The sequence below is a fragment of the Hyperolius riggenbachi genome, chromosome 2 (genome assembly GCF_040937935.1).
Source record: "Hyperolius riggenbachi isolate aHypRig1 chromosome 2, aHypRig1.pri, whole genome shotgun sequence".
Classification (NCBI taxonomy): Eukaryota; Metazoa; Chordata; class Amphibia; order Anura; family Hyperoliidae; genus Hyperolius; species Hyperolius riggenbachi.
In genome coordinates this window covers 66,853,729-66,873,970 of record NC_090647.1, presented here as the reverse complement: position 1 = coordinate 66,873,970, position 20,242 = coordinate 66,853,729, and the positions used below count along the sequence as shown (strand labels likewise).

Below are 20,242 nucleotides of genomic sequence, written 5' to 3'. Positions count from 1 at the left end.
CACCTCGGGGGAATCTCTGCAGAGAAGCACACCTCGGGGGAATCCCTGCAGAGAAGCACACCTCGGGGGAATCTCTGCAGAGAAGCACACCTCGGGGGAATCTCTGCAGAGAAGCACACCTCGGGGGAATCTCTGCAGAGAAGCACACCTCGGGGGAATCTCTGCAGAGAAGCACACCTCGGGGGAATCTCTGCAGAGAAGCACACCTCGGGGGAATCTCTGCAGAGAAGCACACCTCGGGGGAATCTCTGCAGAGAAGCACACCTCGGGGGAATCTCTGCAGAGAAGCACACCTCGGGGGAATATCTGCAGAGAAGCACACCTCGGGGGAATCTCTGCAGAGAAGCACACCTCGGGGGAATCTCTGCAGAGGAGCACACCTCGGGGGAATCTCTGCAGAGGAGCACACCTCGGGGGAATCTCTGCAGAGGAGCACACCTCGGGGGAATCTCTGCAGAGGAGCACACCTCGGGGGAATCTCTGCAGAGGAGCACACCTCGGGGGAATCTCTGCAGAGGAGCACACCTCGGGGGAATCTCTGCAGAGGAGCACACCTCGGGGGAATCTCTGCAGAGGAGCACACCTCGGGGGAATCTCTGCAGAGAAGCACACCTCGGGGGAATCTCTGCAGAGAAGCACAGCTCGGGGGAATCTCTGCAGAGAAGCACACCTCGGGGGAATCTCTGCAGAGAAGCACACCTCGGGGGAATCTCTGCAGAGAAGCACACCTCGGGGGAATCTCTGCAGAGAAGCACACCTCGGGGAATCCCTGCAGAGAAGCACACCTCAGGGGAATCTCTGCAGAGAAGCACACCTCGGGGGAATCTCCGCAGAGAAGCACGCCTTGAGGAATCTCCGCAGAGAAGCACGCCTCGGGGAATCCCCGCAGAGAAGCACGCCTCGGGGAATCTCCGCAGAGAAGCGCACCTCAGGGAATATCCGCAGAGAAGCGCACCTCGGGGAATCTCCGCAGAGAAGCGCACCTCGGGGAATATCCGCAGAGAAGCGCACCTCGGGGAATATCCGCAGAGAAGCGCACCTCGGGAAATCTCCGCAGAGAAGCACACCTAGGGGAATCTCCGCAGAGAAGCACACCTCGGGGAATCTCCGCAGAGAAGCACACCTCGGGGAAATTCCGCAGAGAAGCACACCTCGGGGAATCTCCAGAGAAACACACCTCGGGGAATCTCCGCAAGAGAAGCACACCTCGGGGAATCTCCGCAGAGAAGCACACCTCGGGGAATCTCCGCAGAGAAGCACACCTCGGGGAAATTCCGCAGAGAAGCACACCTCGGGGAAATTCCGCAGAGAAGCACACCTCGGGGAATCCCTGCAGAGAGGCTCACCTCGGGAAATTTCTGCAGAGCTCACCTCTGGGAATCCCTGCAGAGAAGCTCACCTCGGGGAATCCCTGCAGAGAAGCAACACTTCGGGGAATCTCTGCAGAGAAGCACACCTCGGGGAATCTATACAGAGAAGCTCACCTCTGGGAATCTCTGCAGAGCGGCACACCTCGGGGAATCTCCACAGAAAGGCACACCTCGGGAAATATCTGCAGAGAAGCTCACCTCGGGGAATCCCTACAGAGAAGCACACCTCGGGGAATCTCTGCAGAGAAGCACACCTCGGGGAATCTCTGCAGAGAAGCACACCTCGGGGAATCTCTGCAGAGAAGCACACCTCGGGGGAATCTCCGCAGAGAAGCACACCTCGGGAAATCTGAGCACAACCTAATCTCGTCAGGGAAGCACGCCTCGTACAAAACATCAATGAATATCTACTGAGGACAGCCCTGAGATGGCCAGACTAACATGTTATTAAAACCCTATTGTCGCACACTAGAGTTAAAAACAATAGGCAACTTGAAAACTGCAGCTAGAATGACGTCACAAAGACTCACCTTTAGTAACAGTGGAGCAAAGATCTGCCTGACAGCCTGGTAAAGAGTACTGATGGGTGACTCCAACATGGAGGAAACCAATACATTTTCATGAAGATTGTCTTCGGTTATGGCATCTGGTCGAGTCTTGAAATACACAAGAACTTTCTCTTTGGAGTCACTGGGGTCCACCTAAGGCACGACAGTAGATATGCAGATAGATGTGTTTAAGTATTATGTGGAAGTTATTCATGTGTTACGTCACAGCGTTCTGATATGTAAAGCAGCATGATCATTTCCATGAATAATATGGTTCAGAAGCAGGAAACCTCCTGCTATAGACAATACAATATTCCACAATATTGGGAACCATTTGGAAAGAAATAAGCCGTGTATAGAAGTCAGGGGGATTTCTACCCAATCTGTATATAGTGCTTACGAGAACTGGTTATTTGTCACTCTCATATTCTCGGGCCTGTCAGTCCTGCTCAGATGAAAGTCAGTGTTCTACCTGCAGCAGGCCCACAACACAGAATTCTCCAAACTACATTCACATCTGCTGTGCCCTGAGGACAGTTAGATCATGCCTGCATGCAGAGGTGTAACTAGAGGGGAGCAGCACCTATGAACACAGGGGAGCCCAGGGCTGAAGGGGCCCCAACTACTAACCTTCACTTCCCCTGATACAACAGACTATACTTGAGATCAGGTGGTTTTGTGGCTACACTTCCTATGTGTGTGAAGATCATGTTGGCCACCCTTGTTTTATGACCCTTGTTAGATGGGCCCCAAGGTCGTCGAGGACACCAAACGGAGGCAAGGGAAGGAGGTGAATAATAACCCTCTTCCTGACCGCCTAAAGCCGATAGGCACAAACACAACATGTTTCGGGCGGAGCCCTTCCTCAGGTGTGCCACACCCAGCACCTGTGACACCTAAATACCCCCCCCACAGGAAGTCAGGTGATGGGTGTGGCACACCTGAGGAAGGGCTCCGCCCGAAACATGTTGTGTTTGTGCCTCTACATGCTTTGAATACAGCTTGTTGCTGAAGCCTTTTGTGTGCAGTCTCCATTTTTTAAAGTTTGTATCACGGTATAGCAGGAGTGGTGTACCTGCAGGAGATCTGCACCGGCACGAGGGTCTATGCTAGGCCTAGTAGGTGGGTGACGTGTGAATCTTTGAAGCTTTAACGCCGATAGGCGTCAGGAAGGTGGCAGCCCCAGGATCGCCTAACGCTGAAAGGCGTCAGTCCTGGGGCGGGGTTTTGCAGGAGATCGCTCGCGTGCATCCCGGCTTGAATGATGGAGCTCCGCTCCGCCATCAGATCCCCGCTAGCAGACTGTTAGACGCCGTCTATTTACATTGTGCAGCGCTGCAATCTACGGCAGCACTGTACTGGGGACTGCCGTGTCACTCGGCTGTCCCCCAGAGAGGCTCACAGAGCGATCCCCTCTCATACGCTGATGCCTATGAGAGAGGATCGCTGGGATTGGCTAGTGGGGAGAAGGAGTGAGGGGATCTAAAAAAAAAAAAAAAAAAAAAAAAAAAGTGAAATTTATAGAAAAACAAACAAATAAGTAAAAAAAATTAAACAATCGCAGCAACGATCAGAGCCCACCAACAGAAAGTTATGTTGGTGGACAGAAAAGGAAAGGAGGGGGGGGGGGATCAGTTTGGGTGCTCAGTTGTATCGCTCTGCAGCAATCTTTTGAAGCTGCAGGGCACTAAATTGTATAACTTGTACAAAAAATAGCCTGGTCACTAGGGGGGTGTAAGCCTGTGGACCTGAACTGTTAAAGGAGCCACCTCTAAGTTTTGCTGGGGGGGCCCCATGAGTTGTAGTAACGCCGCTGCCTGCATATCTGATCGCCCTTGGATATATGTCGGTAGTTTTAGTTTGAAGAGAAGCGTGAGAATTAGGTGAATGGTATCCAAAAATAGAGAATTCTTATGCCTTGTGTGAAAATGTCATCAATTAAAATTGCTTTTTTTTTTTTTTTTTTTTTTTACGATATTACGTTATAAATTATTGAGTCAGTGTTTCCCCATTGTAAAATCTTTCCTCACCCGGATTTACATTCTGAAATGTATCACAGGCAGTGACATCTTTAGTGCTGGAAGGTGTATCACTGCAGATGCTTGTTTATTCTAAGGCCAGTATAATACCTGGGCTCCCAGAATGATCTGGGAGGAGGTCTGACTCTGTACTAGTAATGCTAATGGCACTGTAAGCTCTGTACTAGTGATGCTGGTGGGTGGCACTGTGAGCTCTGTAATAGTGATGCTGGTGGCACTGTGAGCTCTGTAATAGTGATGCTGGTGATGCTGTGAGCTCTGTACTAGTGATGCTGGTGACACTGTGTGCTCTGTACTAGTGATACTGGTGATGCTGTGAGCTCTGTACTAGTGATGCTTGTGGCACTGTGAGCTATGTACTAGTGATGCTGGTGGCACTGTGAGCTATGTACTAGTGATGCTGGTGGCACTGTGAGCTATGTACTAGTGATGCTGGTGACACTGTGCGCTCTGTACTAATGATGCTGGTGGCACTGTGAGCTCTGTACTAGTGATGCTGGTGGGTGGCACTGTGAGCTCTGTAATAGTGATGCTGGTGGCACTGTGAGCTCTGTAATAGTGATGCTGGTGGCACTGTGAGCTCTGTAATAGTGATACTGGTGATGCTGTGAGCTCTGTACTAGTGATGCTGGTGGCTCTGTGAGCTCTGTAATAGTGATACTGGTGATGCTGTGAGCTCTGTACTAGTGATGCTGGTGGCACTGTGAGCTATGTACTAGTGATGCTGGTGACACTGTGTGCTCTGTAATAGTGATACTGGTGATGCTGTGAGCTCTGTACTAGTGATGCTGGTGACACTGTGAGCTCTGTACTAGTGATGCTGGTGACACTGTGCGCTCTGTAATAGTGATGCTGGTGGCACTGTGCGCTCTGTAATAGTGATACTGGTGATGATGTGAGCTCTGTACTAATGATGCTGGTGGCACTGTGAGCTATGTACTAGTGATGCTGGTGACACTGTGTGCTCTGTACTAGTGATGCTGGTGACACTGTGTGCTCTGTAATAGTGATACTGGTGATGCTGTGAGCTCTGTACTAGTGATGCTGGTGACACTGTGTGCTCTGTACTAGTGATGCTGGTGACACTGTGTGCTCTGTAATAGTGATACTGGTGATGCTGTGAGCTCTGTAATAGTGATACTGGTGATGCTGTGAGCTCTGTAATAGTGATACTGGTGATGCTGTGAGCTCTGTACTAGTGATGCTGGTGGCACTGTAAGCTATGTACTAGTGATGCTGGTGACACTGTGTGCTCTGTAATAGTGATACTGGTGATGCTGTGAGCTCTGTACTAGTGATGCTGGTGGCACTGTGAGCTATGTACTAGTGATGCTGGTGACACTGTGCGCTCTGTAATAGTGATACTGGTGATGATGTGAGCTATGTACTAGTGATGCTGGTGACACTGTGTGCTCTGTAATAGTGATACTGGTGATGCTGTGAGCTCTGTACTAGTGATGCTGGTGGCACTGTGAGCTATGTACTAGTGATGCTGGTGGCACTGTGTGCTCTGTACTAGTGATACTGGTGACACTGTGTGCTCTGTAATAGCGATACTGGTGATGCTGTGAGCTCTGTACTAGTGATGCTGGTGGCACTGTAAGCTATGTACTAGTGATGCTGGTGACACTGTGTGCTCTGTAATAGTGATACTGGTGATGCTGTGAGCTCTGTACTAGTGATGCTGGTGACACTGTGAGCTCTGTACTAGTGATGCTGGTGACACTGTGAGCTCTGTACTAGTGATGCTGGTGACACTGTGCGCTCTGTAATAGTGATACTGGTGATGATGTGAGCTCTGTACTAGTGATGCTGGTGGCACTGTGAGCTATGTACTAGTGATGCTGGTGGCACTGTGTGCTCTGTACTAGTGATGCTGGTGACACTGTGTGCTCTGTAATAGTGATACTGGTGATGCTGTGAGCTCTGTACTAGTGATGCTGGTGGCACTGTAAGCTATGTACTAGTGATGCTGGTGACACTGTGTGCTCTGTAATAGTGATACTGGTGATGCTGTGAGCTCTGTACTAGTGATGCTGGTGACATTGTGAGCTCTGTACTAGTGATGCTGGTGACACTGTGAGCTCTGTACTAGTGATGCTGGTGACACTGTGCGCTCTGTAATAGTGATACTGGTGATGATGTGAGCTCTGTACTAGTGATGCTGGTGGCACTGTGAGCTCTGTACTAGTGATGCTGGTGACACTGTGAGCTCTGTACTAGTGATGCTGGTGACACTGTGAGCTCTGTACTAGTGATGCTGGTGACACTGTGAGCTCTGTACTAGTGATGCTGGTGACACTGTGCGCTCTGTAATAGTGATACTGGTGATGCTGTGAGCTCTGTACTAGTGATGCTGGTGACACTGTGAGCTCTGTACTAGTGATGCTGGTGACACTGTGAGCTCTGTACTAGTGATGCTGGTGACACTGTGCGCTCTGTAATAGTGATACTGGTGATGATGTGAGCTCTGTACTAGTGATGCTGGTGGCACTGTAAGCTATGTACTAGTGATGCTGGTGACACTGTGTGCTCTGTAATAGTGATACTGGTGATGCTGTGAGCTCTGTACTAGTGATGCTGGTGACACTGTGAGCTCTGTACTAGTGATGCTGGTGACACTGTGAGCTCTGTACTAGTGATGCTGGTGACACTGTGCGCTCTGTAATAGTGATACTGGTGATGATGTGAGCTCTGTACTAGTGATGCTGGTGGCACTGTGAGCTCTGTACTAGTGATGCTGGTGACACTGTGCGCTCTGTAATAGTGATACTGGTGATGATGTGAGCTCTGTAATAGTGATACTGGTGATGCTGTGAGCTCTGTACTAGTGATGCTGGTGACACCATGAGCTCTGTAATAGTGATGCTGGTGGCACTGTGAGCTCTGTAATAGTGATACTGCTGATGCTGTGAGCTCTGTACTAGTGATGCTGGTGGCACTGTGAGCTCTGTAATAGTGATCTATATTAGCTAGAACCGCGCTACACTTGTGATTACAGTCCTACAGTAATGAGCAACCCATAGAGTCCATACAAAATAATCCGCACAGTCCCTGGTTGTTCACAAGCTTCACAGTTTCAACAGGTGCTTTAACGATCCTACACCTTCACCACACCCTGCAGAGTGGGCACTCACCCTTGGTAAATGACCCTCAACCAAGTGGGTCATATAGCGCCTGCGGGATACTCTAGGCGATCCCCAGCCTTTAACGATCCTCTGCTCGCTGTCACTGTATACTCCTCACAAGAATTGCACCTCAAAGTAAAAGCACAAGGCTCCCATAGCGTAAAACCATACGGAAAATTTATTAAAAAGTTCAAAATGCACACTCACATGTTCCACAGCATATATACAGCATAGAGTTACTAACACACAGCGTGGAGGCCGCGGCGTGCAGAGACGTGAGAAGCGAGTATCCGTAGAGGCATAAGCCAGTCCGGATGGCCACCGCATGGGGGAGAGCCCAATAAAACTCTATGCTGTTTATATGCTGTGGAACATGTGAGTGTGCATTTTTAACTTTTTAATAAATTTTCCGTATGGTTTTACGCTATGGGAGCCTTGTGCTTTTACTTTGAGGTGCAATTCTTGTGAGGAGTATACAGTGACAGCGAGCAGAGGATCGTTAAAGGCTGGGGATCGCCTAGAGTATCCCGCAGGCGCTATATGACCCACTTGGTTGAGGGTCATTTACCAAGGGTGAGTGCCCACTCTGCAGGGTGTGGTGAAGGTGTAGGATCGTTAAAGCACCTGTTGAAACTGTGAAGCTTGTGAACAACCAGGGACTGTGCGGATTATTTTGTATGGACTCTATGGGTTGCTCATTACTGTAGGACTGTAATCACAAGTGTAGCGCGGTTCTAGCTAATATAGTTTGCCAGTTTTTATTATTGAACGCGCACCACCTGACTTTGTATTGAGCACACTCAGTATATCATTGTGTACACTAGCGCGGTGTATTGTGTAATAATCTGTAATAGTGATGCTGCTGGCACTGCGAGCTCTGTAATAGTGATGCTGCTGGCACTGCGAGCTCTGTAATAGTGATGCTGCTGGCACTGCGAGCTCTGTAATAGTGATGCTGCTGGCACTGCGAGCTCTGTAATAGTGATGCTGCTGGCACTGCGAGCTCTGTAATAGTGATGCTGCTGGCACTGCGAGCTCTGTAGTAATGATGCTGGTGGTGCTGTGAACTCTGTACTAGTGATGCTGGTGGCACTGTGTACTCTGTAGTAGTGTGGCACTGTGAGCTCAGTATCAGTGATATTGTGAGCTCTATACTTGTGATATGGTGGCACTGTGAGCTATGTACTAGTGATGCTGGTGGCACTTAGGGCTCTGTACTGGTGGCACTTTGGGCTCTGTACTAGTGACACTGTGAGCTCTATGCTAGTGATGCTGGTGGCACTGTGAGCTATGTACCAGTGATAGTGTGGCACTGTGAGCTCTGTACTAGTGATGCTGTGAGCTTTGCACTAGTGATGCTGTGGCACTGTGAGCTCTGTACTACTGATGCTGGTGGCACTGTGAGCTCTGTACTAGTGATGCTGCTGGCACTGTGAGCTCTATGCTAGTGATGCTGTGAGCTTTGCACTAGTGATGCTGGTGGCACTGTGAGCTCTGTAGTAGTGATGCTGGTGGCACTGTGAGCTCTGCACTAGTGATACTGTGAGCTCTGCACTAGTGATGCTGCTGGTACTGTGAGCTCTGTACTAATGATGCTGTGAGCTTTGCAGTAGTGATGCTGGTGGCACTGTGAGCTCTGTACTAGTGATGCTGCTGGCACTGTGAGCTCTATGCTAGTGATGCTGTGAGCTTTGCACTAGTGATGCTGGTGGCACTGTGAGCTCTGTAGTAGTGATGCTGGTGGCACTGTGAGCTCTGCACTAGTGATACTGTGAGCTCTGCACTAGTGATGCTGCTGGTACTGTGAGCTCTGTACTAGTGATGCTGTGAGCTTTGCAGTAGTGATGCTGGTGGCACTGTGAGCTCTGTACTAGTGATGCTGGTGGCAATGTGAGCTCTGTACCAGTAATGCTGTGAGCTTTGCAGTAGTGATGCTGGTGGCACTGTGAGCTCTGTACTAGTGATGCTGGTGGCACTGTGAGCTCCGCACTATTGATGCTAGTGGCACTGTTAGCTCTGTAGTAGTCTGGCACTGTGAGCTCTATACTAGTGATGCTGTGAGCTTGGCACTAGTGATGCTGGTGGCACTGTGAGCTCCGCACTAGTGATGCTAGTGGCACTGTTAGCTCTGTAGTAGTCTGGCACTGTGAGCTCTATACTAGTGATGCTGTGAGCTCTGCACTTGTGGTGCTGGTGGCACTGTGATGCTGGTGGCACTGTGGGCTCTTTACTAGTGATGCTGGTGACACTGTGAGCTCTGTACTGGTGATGCTGTGAGCTCTGTACTAGTGATGCCTGGTACTGTGATTTCTGTACTATTAATGCTGATGGCACTGTGAGCTCTGTAGTAGCTTGGCACTGTGAGCTCTGTAGTAGTGTGGCACTATGAGCTCCGTAGTAATGTGGCACTGTGAGCTCCGTAGTAATGTGGCACTGTGAGCTCTGTAGTAATGTGGCACTGTGAGCTCTGTAGTAATGTGGCACTGTGAGCTCTGTAGTAATGTGGCACTGTGAGCTCTGTAGTAGTGTGGCACTGTGAGCTCTGTAGTAATGTGGCACTGTGAGCTCTGTAGTAATGTGGCACTGTGAGCTCTGTAGTAATGTGGCACTATGAGCTCCGTAGTAATGTGGCACTGTGAGCTCTGTAGTAATGTGGCACTATGAGCTCCGTAGTAATGTGGCACTGTGAGCTCCGTAGTAATGTGGCACTGTGAGCTCTGTAGTAATGTGGCACTGTGAGCTCTGTAGTAATGTGGCACTGTGAGCTCTGTAGTAATGTGGCACTGTGAGCTCTGTAGTAATGTGGCACTGTGAGCTCTGTAGTAATGTGGCACTGTGAGCTCTGTAGTAGTGTGGCACTGTGAGCTCTGTAGTAGTGTGGCACTGTGAGCTCTATACTAGTGATGCTGTGAGCTGTGCACTAGTGATGCTGGTGGCACTGTGGGCTCTTTACTAGTGATGCTGGTGACACTGTGAGCTCTGTACTGGTGATGCTTTGAGCTCTGTACTAGTGATGCCTGGTACTGTGATTTCTGTACTATTAATGCTGCTGGCACTGCGAGCTCTGTAATAGTGATGCTGCTGGCACTGCGAGCTCTGTAATAGTGATGCTGCTGGCACTGCGAGCTCTGTAATAGTGATGCTGCTGGCACTGCGAGCTCTGTAATAGTGATGCTGCTGGCACTGCGAGCTCTGTAATAGTGATGCTGCTGGCACTGCGAGCTCTGTAGTAATGATGCTGGTGGTGCTGTGAACTCTGTACTAGTGATGCTGGTGGCACTGTGTACTCTGTAGTAGTGTGGCACTGTGAGCTCAGTATCAGTGATATTGTGAGCTCTATACTTGTGATATGGTGGCACTGTGAGCTATGTACTAGTGATGCTGGTGGCACTTAGGGCTCTGTACTGGTGGCACTTTGGGCTCTGTACTAGTGACACTGTGAGCTCTATGCTAGTGATGCTGGTGGCACTGTGAGCTATGTACCAGTGATAGTGTGGCACTGTGAGCTCTGTACTAGTGATGCTGTGAGCTTTGCACTAGTGATGCTGTGGCACTGTGAGCTCTGTACTACTGATGCTGGTGGCACTGTGAGCTCTGTACTAGTGATGCTGCTGGCACTGTGAGCTCTATGCTAGTGATGCTGTGAGCTTTGCACTAGTGATGCTGGTGGCACTGTGAGCTCTGTAGTAGTGATGCTGGTGGCACTGTGAGCTCTGCACTAGTGATACTGTGAGCTCTGCACTAGTGATGCTGCTGGTACTGTGAGCTCTGTACTAATGATGCTGTGAGCTTTGCAGTAGTGATGCTGGTGGCACTGTGAGCTCTGTACTAGTGATGCTGCTGGCACTGTGAGCTCTATGCTAGTGATGCTGTGAGCTTTGCACTAGTGATGCTGGTGGCACTGTGAGCTCTGTAGTAGTGATGCTGGTGGCACTGTGAGCTCTGCACTAGTGATACTGTGAGCTCTGCACTAGTGATGCTGCTGGTACTGTGAGCTCTGTACTAGTGATGCTGTGAGCTTTGCAGTAGTGATGCTGGTGGCACTGTGAGCTCTGTACTAGTGATGCTGGTGGCAATGTGAGCTCTGTACCAGTAATGCTGTGAGCTTTGCAGTAGTGATGCTGGTGGCACTGTGAGCTCTGTACTAGTGATGCTGGTGGCACTGTGAGCTCCGCACTATTGATGCTAGTGGCACTGTTAGCTCTGTAGTAGTCTGGCACTGTGAGCTCTATACTAGTGATGCTGTGAGCTTGGCACTAGTGATGCTGGTGGCACTGTGAGCTCCGCACTAGTGATGCTAGTGGCACTGTTAGCTCTGTAGTAGTCTGGCACTGTGAGCTCTATACTAGTGATGCTGTGAGCTCTGCACTTGTGGTGCTGGTGGCACTGTGATGCTGGTGGCACTGTGGGCTCTTTACTAGTGATGCTGGTGACACTGTGAGCTCTGTACTGGTGATGCTGTGAGCTCTGTACTAGTGATGCCTGGTACTGTGATTTCTGTACTATTAATGCTGATGGCACTGTGAGCTCTGTAGTAGCTTGGCACTGTGAGCTCTGTAGTAGTGTGGCACTATGAGCTCCGTAGTAATGTGGCACTGTGAGCTCCGTAGTAATGTGGCACTGTGAGCTCTGTAGTAATGTGGCACTGTGAGCTCTGTAGTAGTGTGGCACTGTGAGCTCTGTAGTAGTGTGGCACTGTGAGCTCTGTAGTAATGTGGCACTGTGAGCTCTGTAGTAATGTGGCACTGTGAGCTCTGTAGTAATGTGGCACTATGAGCTCCGTAGTAATGTGGCACTGTGAGCTCTGTAGTAATGTGGCACTGTGAGCTCCGTAGTAATGTGGCACTGTGAGCTCCGTAGTAATGTGGCACTGTGAGCTCTGTAGTAATGTGGCACTGTGAGCTCTGTAGTAATGTGGCACTGTGAGCTCTGTAGTAATGTGGCACTGTGAGCTCTGTAGTAATGTGGCACTGTGAGCTCTGTAGTAGTGTGGCACTGTGAGCTCTGTAGTAGTGTGGCACTGTGAGCTCTATACTAGTGATGCTGTGAGCTGTGCACTAGTGATGCTGGTGGCACTGTGGGCTCTTTACTAGTGATGCTGGTGACACTGTGAGCTCTGTACTGGTGATGCTTTGAGCTCTGTACTAGTGATGCCTGGTACTGTGATTTCTGTACTATTAATGCTGGTGGCACTGTGAGATCTGTAGTAGTTTGGCACTGTGAGCTCTGTAGTAGTGTGGCACTATGAGCTCTGTAGTAGTGTGGCACTATGAGCTCCGTAGTAGTGTGGCACTGTGAGCTCTGTAGTAATGTGGCACTGTGAGCTCTGTAGTAATGTGGCACTGTGAGCTCTGTAGTAATGTGGCACTGTGAGCTCTGTAGTAATGTGGCACTGTGAGCTCTGTAGTAATGTGGCACTGTGAGCTCTGTAGTAGTGTGGCACTGTGAGCTCTGTAGTAGTGTGGCACTGTGAGCTGTGAGTTCTGTAGTAGTGATGCTGTGAGCTCTGCACTAGTGATGCTGGCACTGTGAGCTCTGCACGAGTGATGCTGGCACTGTGAGCTCTGCACGAGTGATGCTGTGAGCTCTGCACTAGTGAGGCACTGTGAGCTCTGCACTAGTGATGCTGGCACGCTGGGCACTCTGCGTCACGTGACCCAGTCATCAGGCGGGCGCACACTTGGCTGTAGCTGGTGGTACCTTGTTGGAGAAGATGACCCGGGGCCCGGCTCTCCGAGCTGACAGCACCAACTCATTGGCATCGTCTAGAAAGCGGTCCAGCTCCGCCGAGCCCGGCACCGCCTCCCCCGCAGGCAGAGCGAAGTAGTTGTGCACCGTAGTGAGGAGGAAGCGCTTCCTCGGGTCTCCGGAGCCCGCTGCCATCCCCGCCGCGCCCCCGTCCAGCCGCCGGGCACTTCTGCCTCACGCAGCAGCTTGTTGAAGAGCCGCTGCCATAGCAACGCAGGATCAGCCACAAACCGCTTCCGCCGACAGGAGAGCCGCGTCCATACGTGCGCGTTCACAGCAGCCAGGCGCGCTCCCAGCCCTGCTCATGTGGGATCACTGGGATGCTGAGCTGCCCAGTATAGAAGGGGTTTTTTAGGGGAAATTAGAACTACAGCTACACTGTATATAAACTAATCCAGGTGCTACTATTACTATTACTACCAGTTCAGCTATTAAGTTTCTATTTAACTGACAACAAAGAGATTTTTTTCTTAACCTTATATCTAATAAAGATACACATTACAATTGCAGGTACTGATCTCAAGAAAATCTATGGTAGTTTGGGGGAAAAGAGATCAGATCCCCCCATTATGTTTTTACAACTGTAACCAGTTCCCTACTACAGGTTATTTTTCTTTAAAAAAACAAAGCAATATTCGCATTTCATGTTCCTCCCATTTATTCACATTTTAAAGTAGACCTGAGATGGGCCCAAAAAAAAAAATATATACATACCTGGGGCGTCCTCCAGTCTCACTGGCCTGTTCGTTCCCTCATTGCCCTCAGTCACCACCTGGATCCTCCGCTAATTGCCCTGGAAAGTTCTCCAGGCTGAGGCGTACTAAGCAGACGCAGAAAACTCCCGTCTACGGGAGCGCAACAGGGGTGCGCACGCGGCAGCAATGCGCCTGCGCTGACTGGGCGTCTTACCAGGGCCGGTTGTGGACTAACTGAGGAGGGAGTGATCAGGCTGGGGGAAGCCCCAGGTATGTATACATTTTTCCCTTGGCCCCATCTCAGGTACACATTAAAGGATACCCGAAGTGACATGTGACATGATGAGATAGACATGTGTATGTACAGTACCTAGCACATAAATAACTATGTTGTGTTCCTTTTTTTCTTTCTCTGCCTGAAAGAGTTAAATATCAGGTATGTAAATGGCTGACTCAGTCCTGACTTATGCTGCGTACACACTGGCGACTATGGTCGTTTGAAACAGCTCATTAACGATCGTTCCGCTGACAATCGGGGAAAGAACTTTACCCAACGATCATTAACACGATCGACAAAAGAACGAAATCGGGAAGATGGAAATATCCAACCTGATGGATCATATCTACCGACAATCGTTACAAAACTATAGTGTGTACTGACATCGGCCGAGAATGATCGTTACAAGGGCCAATGCGCCTGCTTTGAATTCTGCCCAGCTTCCGTACTTCCTTTGGAGCGCGGCCGTAAAGATTGTTACATTGCTCATTTCAATTAAACTTTGTTTTCAAGTTAACAATCATATATTTGTATCTATTGTAACTCCATGTCAGTGTTTTTTTTTTTTTTATGTTATATAAATATGTACAACATTTCCTTCTGATCGTTCTTTTCTGCGAGAACTATCGTTAAAATGTGTATGATGATCGCTGCATCCCATCGTTGCATACCAATCTTTCCAATATCGTTCGTCTGGTAACTATCGTTCTTTGCAAACGATAGTTATCGCAAGTGTGTACGAAGCATTAGACAGGAAGTGACTATAGTGTGATCCTCACTGATAAGAAATTCCCCTTTTTATCTCTTTCTTGCTCTCAGAAGCCATTTTCTGCTAGGAAAGTGCTTTATAGTTGAAATTTCATATCAGTGAGGGTCACACTGTAGTCACTTCCTGTCAGGACTGAGTCAGCCACTTACATACCTGATATTTACCTCTTTCAGGCAGAGAAAGAAAAAAAAGGAACTCCGCATAGTTATTTGTGTGCTAGGCACTGTACATACCCATGTCTATCTCATCATGTCACATGTCATTTTGGGTATCCTTTAAAGGATTCATATTTTTATTGTCTATTTGTTATTACAACAATTAAATGTTGTCTTTAGTACAATGTATGATGACAATGTATTATTTGGAAATAAAGGTGTATTTTTCCCGTTTTGTTTCTGTTTCTACTCTATCAATGCAAAAATAGCAGTTATATACTCTCATGATATACATTAAGAAAGCTTATGCCAACTCTTGCCCCACTGAGTCTTTTTCCCCATCTGTGCCACCACTTCCCCCCCTGTGCCTCTTTTGTCCCTCTCTTTGTTACAGGTAGAGATGTCTCGAACCTACGATTTTTGGTTCGCGAACCTCAAACACGAACTTCCGCAAAAGTTTGCGAACCTGCGAACTGCAATAGACTTCAATGGGGAGGTGAACTTTCAAAACTTCAAACACTAATTCTGGCCACAAAAGTGATGGAAAAGATGTTACATGGGGTCTAACACCTGGAGGGGGGCATAGCGGAGTGGGATACACGCCAAAAGTCCCTGGGAAAATTACGGATTTGATGCACAGCAGCGTTATAATCCCTAAAGGGCAGAAATCACATTGCATTGCTAAATTGGAGGCATAAAGTGCTTTAAAACAGCTTGCGTGTGTATACATCAATCAGGTAGTGTCATTAGTGTACTGCTTCACACTGGCAGACCAAACTCACTGTGTAACGCACCGCAAACAGCTGTTTGTGTAGTGACGGCCGTGCTGGACTGGTGCGCACCATGGCGAGAGTGCAGGCAATGGCGGTTTTCAAGCCCATATGGTCGGGCTGAGGTAGCTCAATGACAGAACAACAGTGACTTTCCAACTGATCAATTTTGGTCTGTCCACAATGAAGCAACGACCTTATTATCTTGGGTCAGGTGTGCCCCCCAACACACTCATATAGCCGGTCGTTGCTTCATTGTGATACGTAAGCCCCTTCACCGCGGCAAAGGTGGCCAGTGTGAGGAAAATCTGCACATGCCCAGTTGAATGAAGCCACTCATGCATAGCTTCATTCTACCATGCATGAGCGATTAGCTCTAAAGGGCATTCACAGACCTTTCTCCTGTATGGCCTGTGTTCACAGCAAGAAGAAACCTGCTTGACTCACATCAGTAGAATAGATTTGTGGGCTACAGGAGGGTCCAGGAAGCCTTTGGACCATACCAAGGCTTCCCACTGCTACAGTATGTTATTTTTAGACTTCAGATGTCTTTTAAAAATCTGACAGGCCCTGTCTATTACCCACTCTACAGCTACCTGATTTTTCCAATGAGTTCACCATTCTTCAGCTCATGGTCCCATGTGCTTCAGTCATGTGTCCATAGCCAGGTTATACCACTGCACATAGTAAGCAGTAGGTCATGGACACATGATGACAGAGACAGAGATTGTTTTGTGGCATAGAGATCAATGGGGGTAGCAGGAATCGATAGATGGGGTAGCGGTGTGGTCAGATGATCAGATACCTCTCCTACATCAGCCCACACTAGTCACAGGTCTACTGTGCCTAGCGGGAACTCCTACCCTAAAGCTGGTTTCACGCTTATCAAATTTCGCATGCATTTTGCAAATGTACAAAAACGCGTTTGCCTTGCATCTAATGAAACTAAATGAAAAATCACACTTATTCTAACTGTAACCTTCTCTGCTCTAAGTGCCTAACCCACCTACCTAATGCCTCACAATACACCCCCCTCCCCCTTCCCGTAGGTGCCTAATCCTCCTAACCCCTGACCTAGTGCCAAACCTCCTCCGAAAGTGCCTGAAATACTATTCCCCCTACGAGTCGTAGCAACTCAGAGGGAGAAGTGAGGGAGGGAGAAGTGCTGTCGCCAGCACACAAATATATATTAACAATCCCGCTGCACCACTATAGACTTAATAACATTAGGTCTATAGTGGTGCCCAGGTCAGATGCAGCGCAGCACTAAGCGCACACCAAAATGATCTGCTTCCTAACCTTAAAGGGGAACTGAAGAGAGAGGAATATGGAGGCTGTCATGTTTATTTCCTTTTAGACAATACCAGTTGCCTGGCAGCCCTGCTGATCCTCTGCCTCTAATACTATTAGCCATAGCCCCTGAACAAGCATGCAGCAGATCAGGTGTTTCAGTGGTTCAGACTTATAAGTCTGATCTGACAAGACTAGCTGCATGCTTGTTTCTGGTTTTAATCAGATACTACTGCAGAGAAATAGACCAGCAGGGCCGCCAGGTAACTGGTATTGATTAAAAGGAAATAAACATGACAGCCTCCATATACCTCTCTCTTCAGTTCCCCTTTAACTCGCCCACCTAATGCCTAAAACCTAACCTTAACACCCCCCATAAGTGCCTAACACTAACCTAAAATCAGGGGTGATTGTCTTCCAAATACCCTTTTAACAAAAACCTCTCTAACCAGTCTAGAAGTCATTTGGATTACAAAGATTTTTTGAACACTGCCTGCTTGTTGTGGCAGTTGCTAGGAGAGTGTTCGGGAAAGTGATAATGTGTGTGCATGCGTGTGTGTGTGTTTGGTTTTCTCCCTGAGACAGGTGAGACTATAAGGCTGATTTCAGTCCAAAGCTGTCCTGCTCTGGGACCTAAGTGGTTGTGGTGGACTGCAGTTACTGCACAATCATAGGTGTCAGAATTTTGTGCTGCGAAAAGGTTTTCTCGTTTTTTTTTGTTTTTTTTTGGGTTATTTTTTGTTTTATTTGGGACAAACAGTAAGTTTGCTCACAGCAGAAAGGATCTATAATTAAAATATTGTAAAAACCACGTTCAAAAGCACACAAATTAAAGAGAACCCGAGGTGGGTTTTAAGAATGCCATTAGAACACACAGAGGCTGGTTCTGCATACAATGCCCAGTCTCTGTTACTATACTGTTCCTCCCCAGGCTCCCCCTGCACTCTGCTGTCCCCCATAAATCAACCGCCACTCCCCTGCCTCTATATCGCCGCTCGCCGCCTGCATCCCTTCCCTCCAATCAGCGGGGAGGGAAGGGACGCAGGCGGGAAGCGGCGATATAGAAGAGGCGGGGGAGCGGTGGTGACAGACACTCAGAGAGCTAAACAGCCTGCTAGCGACACGCTGCATGTCGCTAGCACGGCGGTTTGATTTATGGGGGACAGCAGAGCGCAGGGGAGCCTGGGGAGGAACAGTATAGTAACAGAGGATGGTTATTGTATGCAGAACCAGCCTCTGTGTCCTGGCATTCTTAAAACCCACCTCGTCTTCTCTTTAAAGCGGAACTGTAGATATAAAATAAACACATTGTTTCACTTACCTGGGGCTTCCCCAAGCCCCCAGTAGCTGTCCTGTCCCGCGCTGCTCCTCAACGAGTCTCCGTTCCCCTGCCGCCGCATGGTCCCGTACCTCGACTTGTAAGTCGAGGCCAGCGCAGCCCTGCCAAGCGTATCCTTTCTTCGCGTTCCCCTCTGCAATAGCGGGGAACGCAAAGAAAGGATACGCGTGGCCAGAGCCGCGCAGACCCAGTGGCCCGGCGGCGAAACCGAAAGTAGTTGGCAGCGGGCGAACGGAGGCTCGTTGAGGAGCGGCGCAGGACAGGACGGCTGCTGGGGGCTTGGAGAAGCCCCAGGTAAGTGAAACAATGTGTTTAGTTTATATCTACAGTTCCGCTTTAAATCTCCACACATTTTTCACCTTCCTCTCAAAAGAAACGTGAATACTAGTACACAAATGTGATTTATTCAAGTACCCAAACTTGATGCTGGGCAGGAAGTACATCACTGGGATTCCCGTCGGTGCTGCACATGGATGCCTCTCCTGCCGTGCACACTGCTTGCGTCGCCCATTGACTTGCATTACTGCATGATCCGTGGTGTGGCATTGCGGCGATATGGAGACTTCCATTGCACCGCATCACATTGGGCTTGATTCACTAAGACAAATAGCATGCCTCATCAGCATTAACACACCTTATCCAAATTAACACGCTTTATCAGGGATAACACACCTTATCAGAGTTAACATACATTATTAAAGGTAACACGCCTTATCAGAGTAGCATAACGAGCGCTACAAACTTATGCCTGCTAATTGGCAATGACGAACTTATGCCTGCTAATTGGCAATGCCTGTGAAGTTTCCTGCTAAGTGACAGGCAGCCTATTGGGCCAATCAAAGTGCGGGGATAATGTCCTTTACAGTAATTGGACCCGCAGGGGTTTAGGGCAGGACGAGTGGAGCTCTCGTCATTGCCAATTAGCAGGCATAAGTTTGTAACGCTCACTATGCTACTCTGATAAGGCGTGTTATCTCTGATAAGGCGTAGAAGTCTGAGGAAGGCAGTGTGGGAGCGATCCGTGCGGATGGGGCTGGAACTTTTATTATTCGTCAGCTCTGGTTTCCTTTAGGGCTTGCTCACATCCAAAATCAATGACACCAGCGATTTTCAATTTTTTGCACTTCTCTTTTTCCCCCCTGTGCTTACATGCGCGCTTCGATTTTGTGTAAATCGCTTTTCTAAGTGCTTTTGCAGAGCGATTTATTTTTTCACTTCCTAAGGCAGGTCAGGAAGTCTTTGACCCGGAAAAGAATAAATACAAAGTATTTATTCTTAAAAGCTCTGGGGAAATCGTTATACAAAGTGCTTTTTCAAGCGTTTTGCGATTTCCCTCTTCCTTCCATCGAGGCAAAGCGCTTTGGTGAGCGGATCGTAAACAAACTGCAATCAGATGTGAACACTCTCATAGGGAATCATTGCACAAGCACTTTTAGGCTCCATTCACACTAGAGAGCTTTGCTGGCGATTTCAGCAAAACGCTCAAGCGCTAGTGCTATAAAAGCCTATGGGCCTGTTCTTACTTGTGCGATTTGCATTAATCACTGGCGATTAACGTAAATCGCCAAACGCAAACGCGTAGCCTGCACCATTTTAAGGCGATTTCCAGGCGATTGTGTTTAGTGCTATAGAAGAGCTAAACGCTATCGCTGAAAAATAGCTGCAGTGTCCAGTGATTTCTCAGCTGAAAAAATCACTCAAGCATAACGCCGGTTTTACGCTTTTAACCCTCTGGGCGATACAATTATATCGCCCAGGAGGGGGCGCAGCACTATTTTTTTAAAATGTTTTAAATCGTGTAGCGAGCCCTGGGCTCGCTACATGATAGCCGCAGCGCGGCGGCATCCCCCCACCCACTCCGATCGCCTTCGGCGATCAGAGTAAGCAGAAAATCCCGTTCAGAACGGGATTTCCTGCTGGGCTTCCCCGGTCGCCATGGCGACGGGGCGGGATGACATCACCGACGTCATGGACGTCGTGACGTCAGATGGAGTTCCGATCCACCCCTCAGTGCTGCCTGGCCAGCTGATTGGCCAGGCTGCGCAAGGGGTCGGGGAGGGGGGGGCTGCGCAGCACGGCGGGTAGCGGCGGATCGGAAGTTACACTCAGCTAGC

At 48.9% G+C, this 20,242-nt stretch overlaps 1 protein-coding gene across 2 annotated transcripts in view; it reads right to left on the bottom strand.

Annotated features, from left to right (window-relative positions):
- Positions 1 to 13,074, bottom strand: part of DYNC2H1 (dynein cytoplasmic 2 heavy chain 1) — a 508,393-nt gene extending 495,319 nt beyond the window's left edge. For both annotated transcript variants that reach the window (XM_068266870.1, XM_068266871.1), the window contains exons 1-2: positions 12,786 to 13,074; positions 1,901 to 2,071 (exon numbers count right to left, since the gene is read on the bottom strand). In XM_068266870.1, coding sequence (XP_068122971.1) covers positions 1,901 to 2,071; positions 12,786 to 12,968 — 354 coding nt within the window. In that variant the 5' untranslated portion in view covers positions 12,969 to 13,074. The remainder of the gene's footprint in view (positions 1 to 1,900; positions 2,072 to 12,785) is intronic.
- Between the last annotated feature and the right edge of the window lie 7,168 nt (positions 13,075 to 20,242).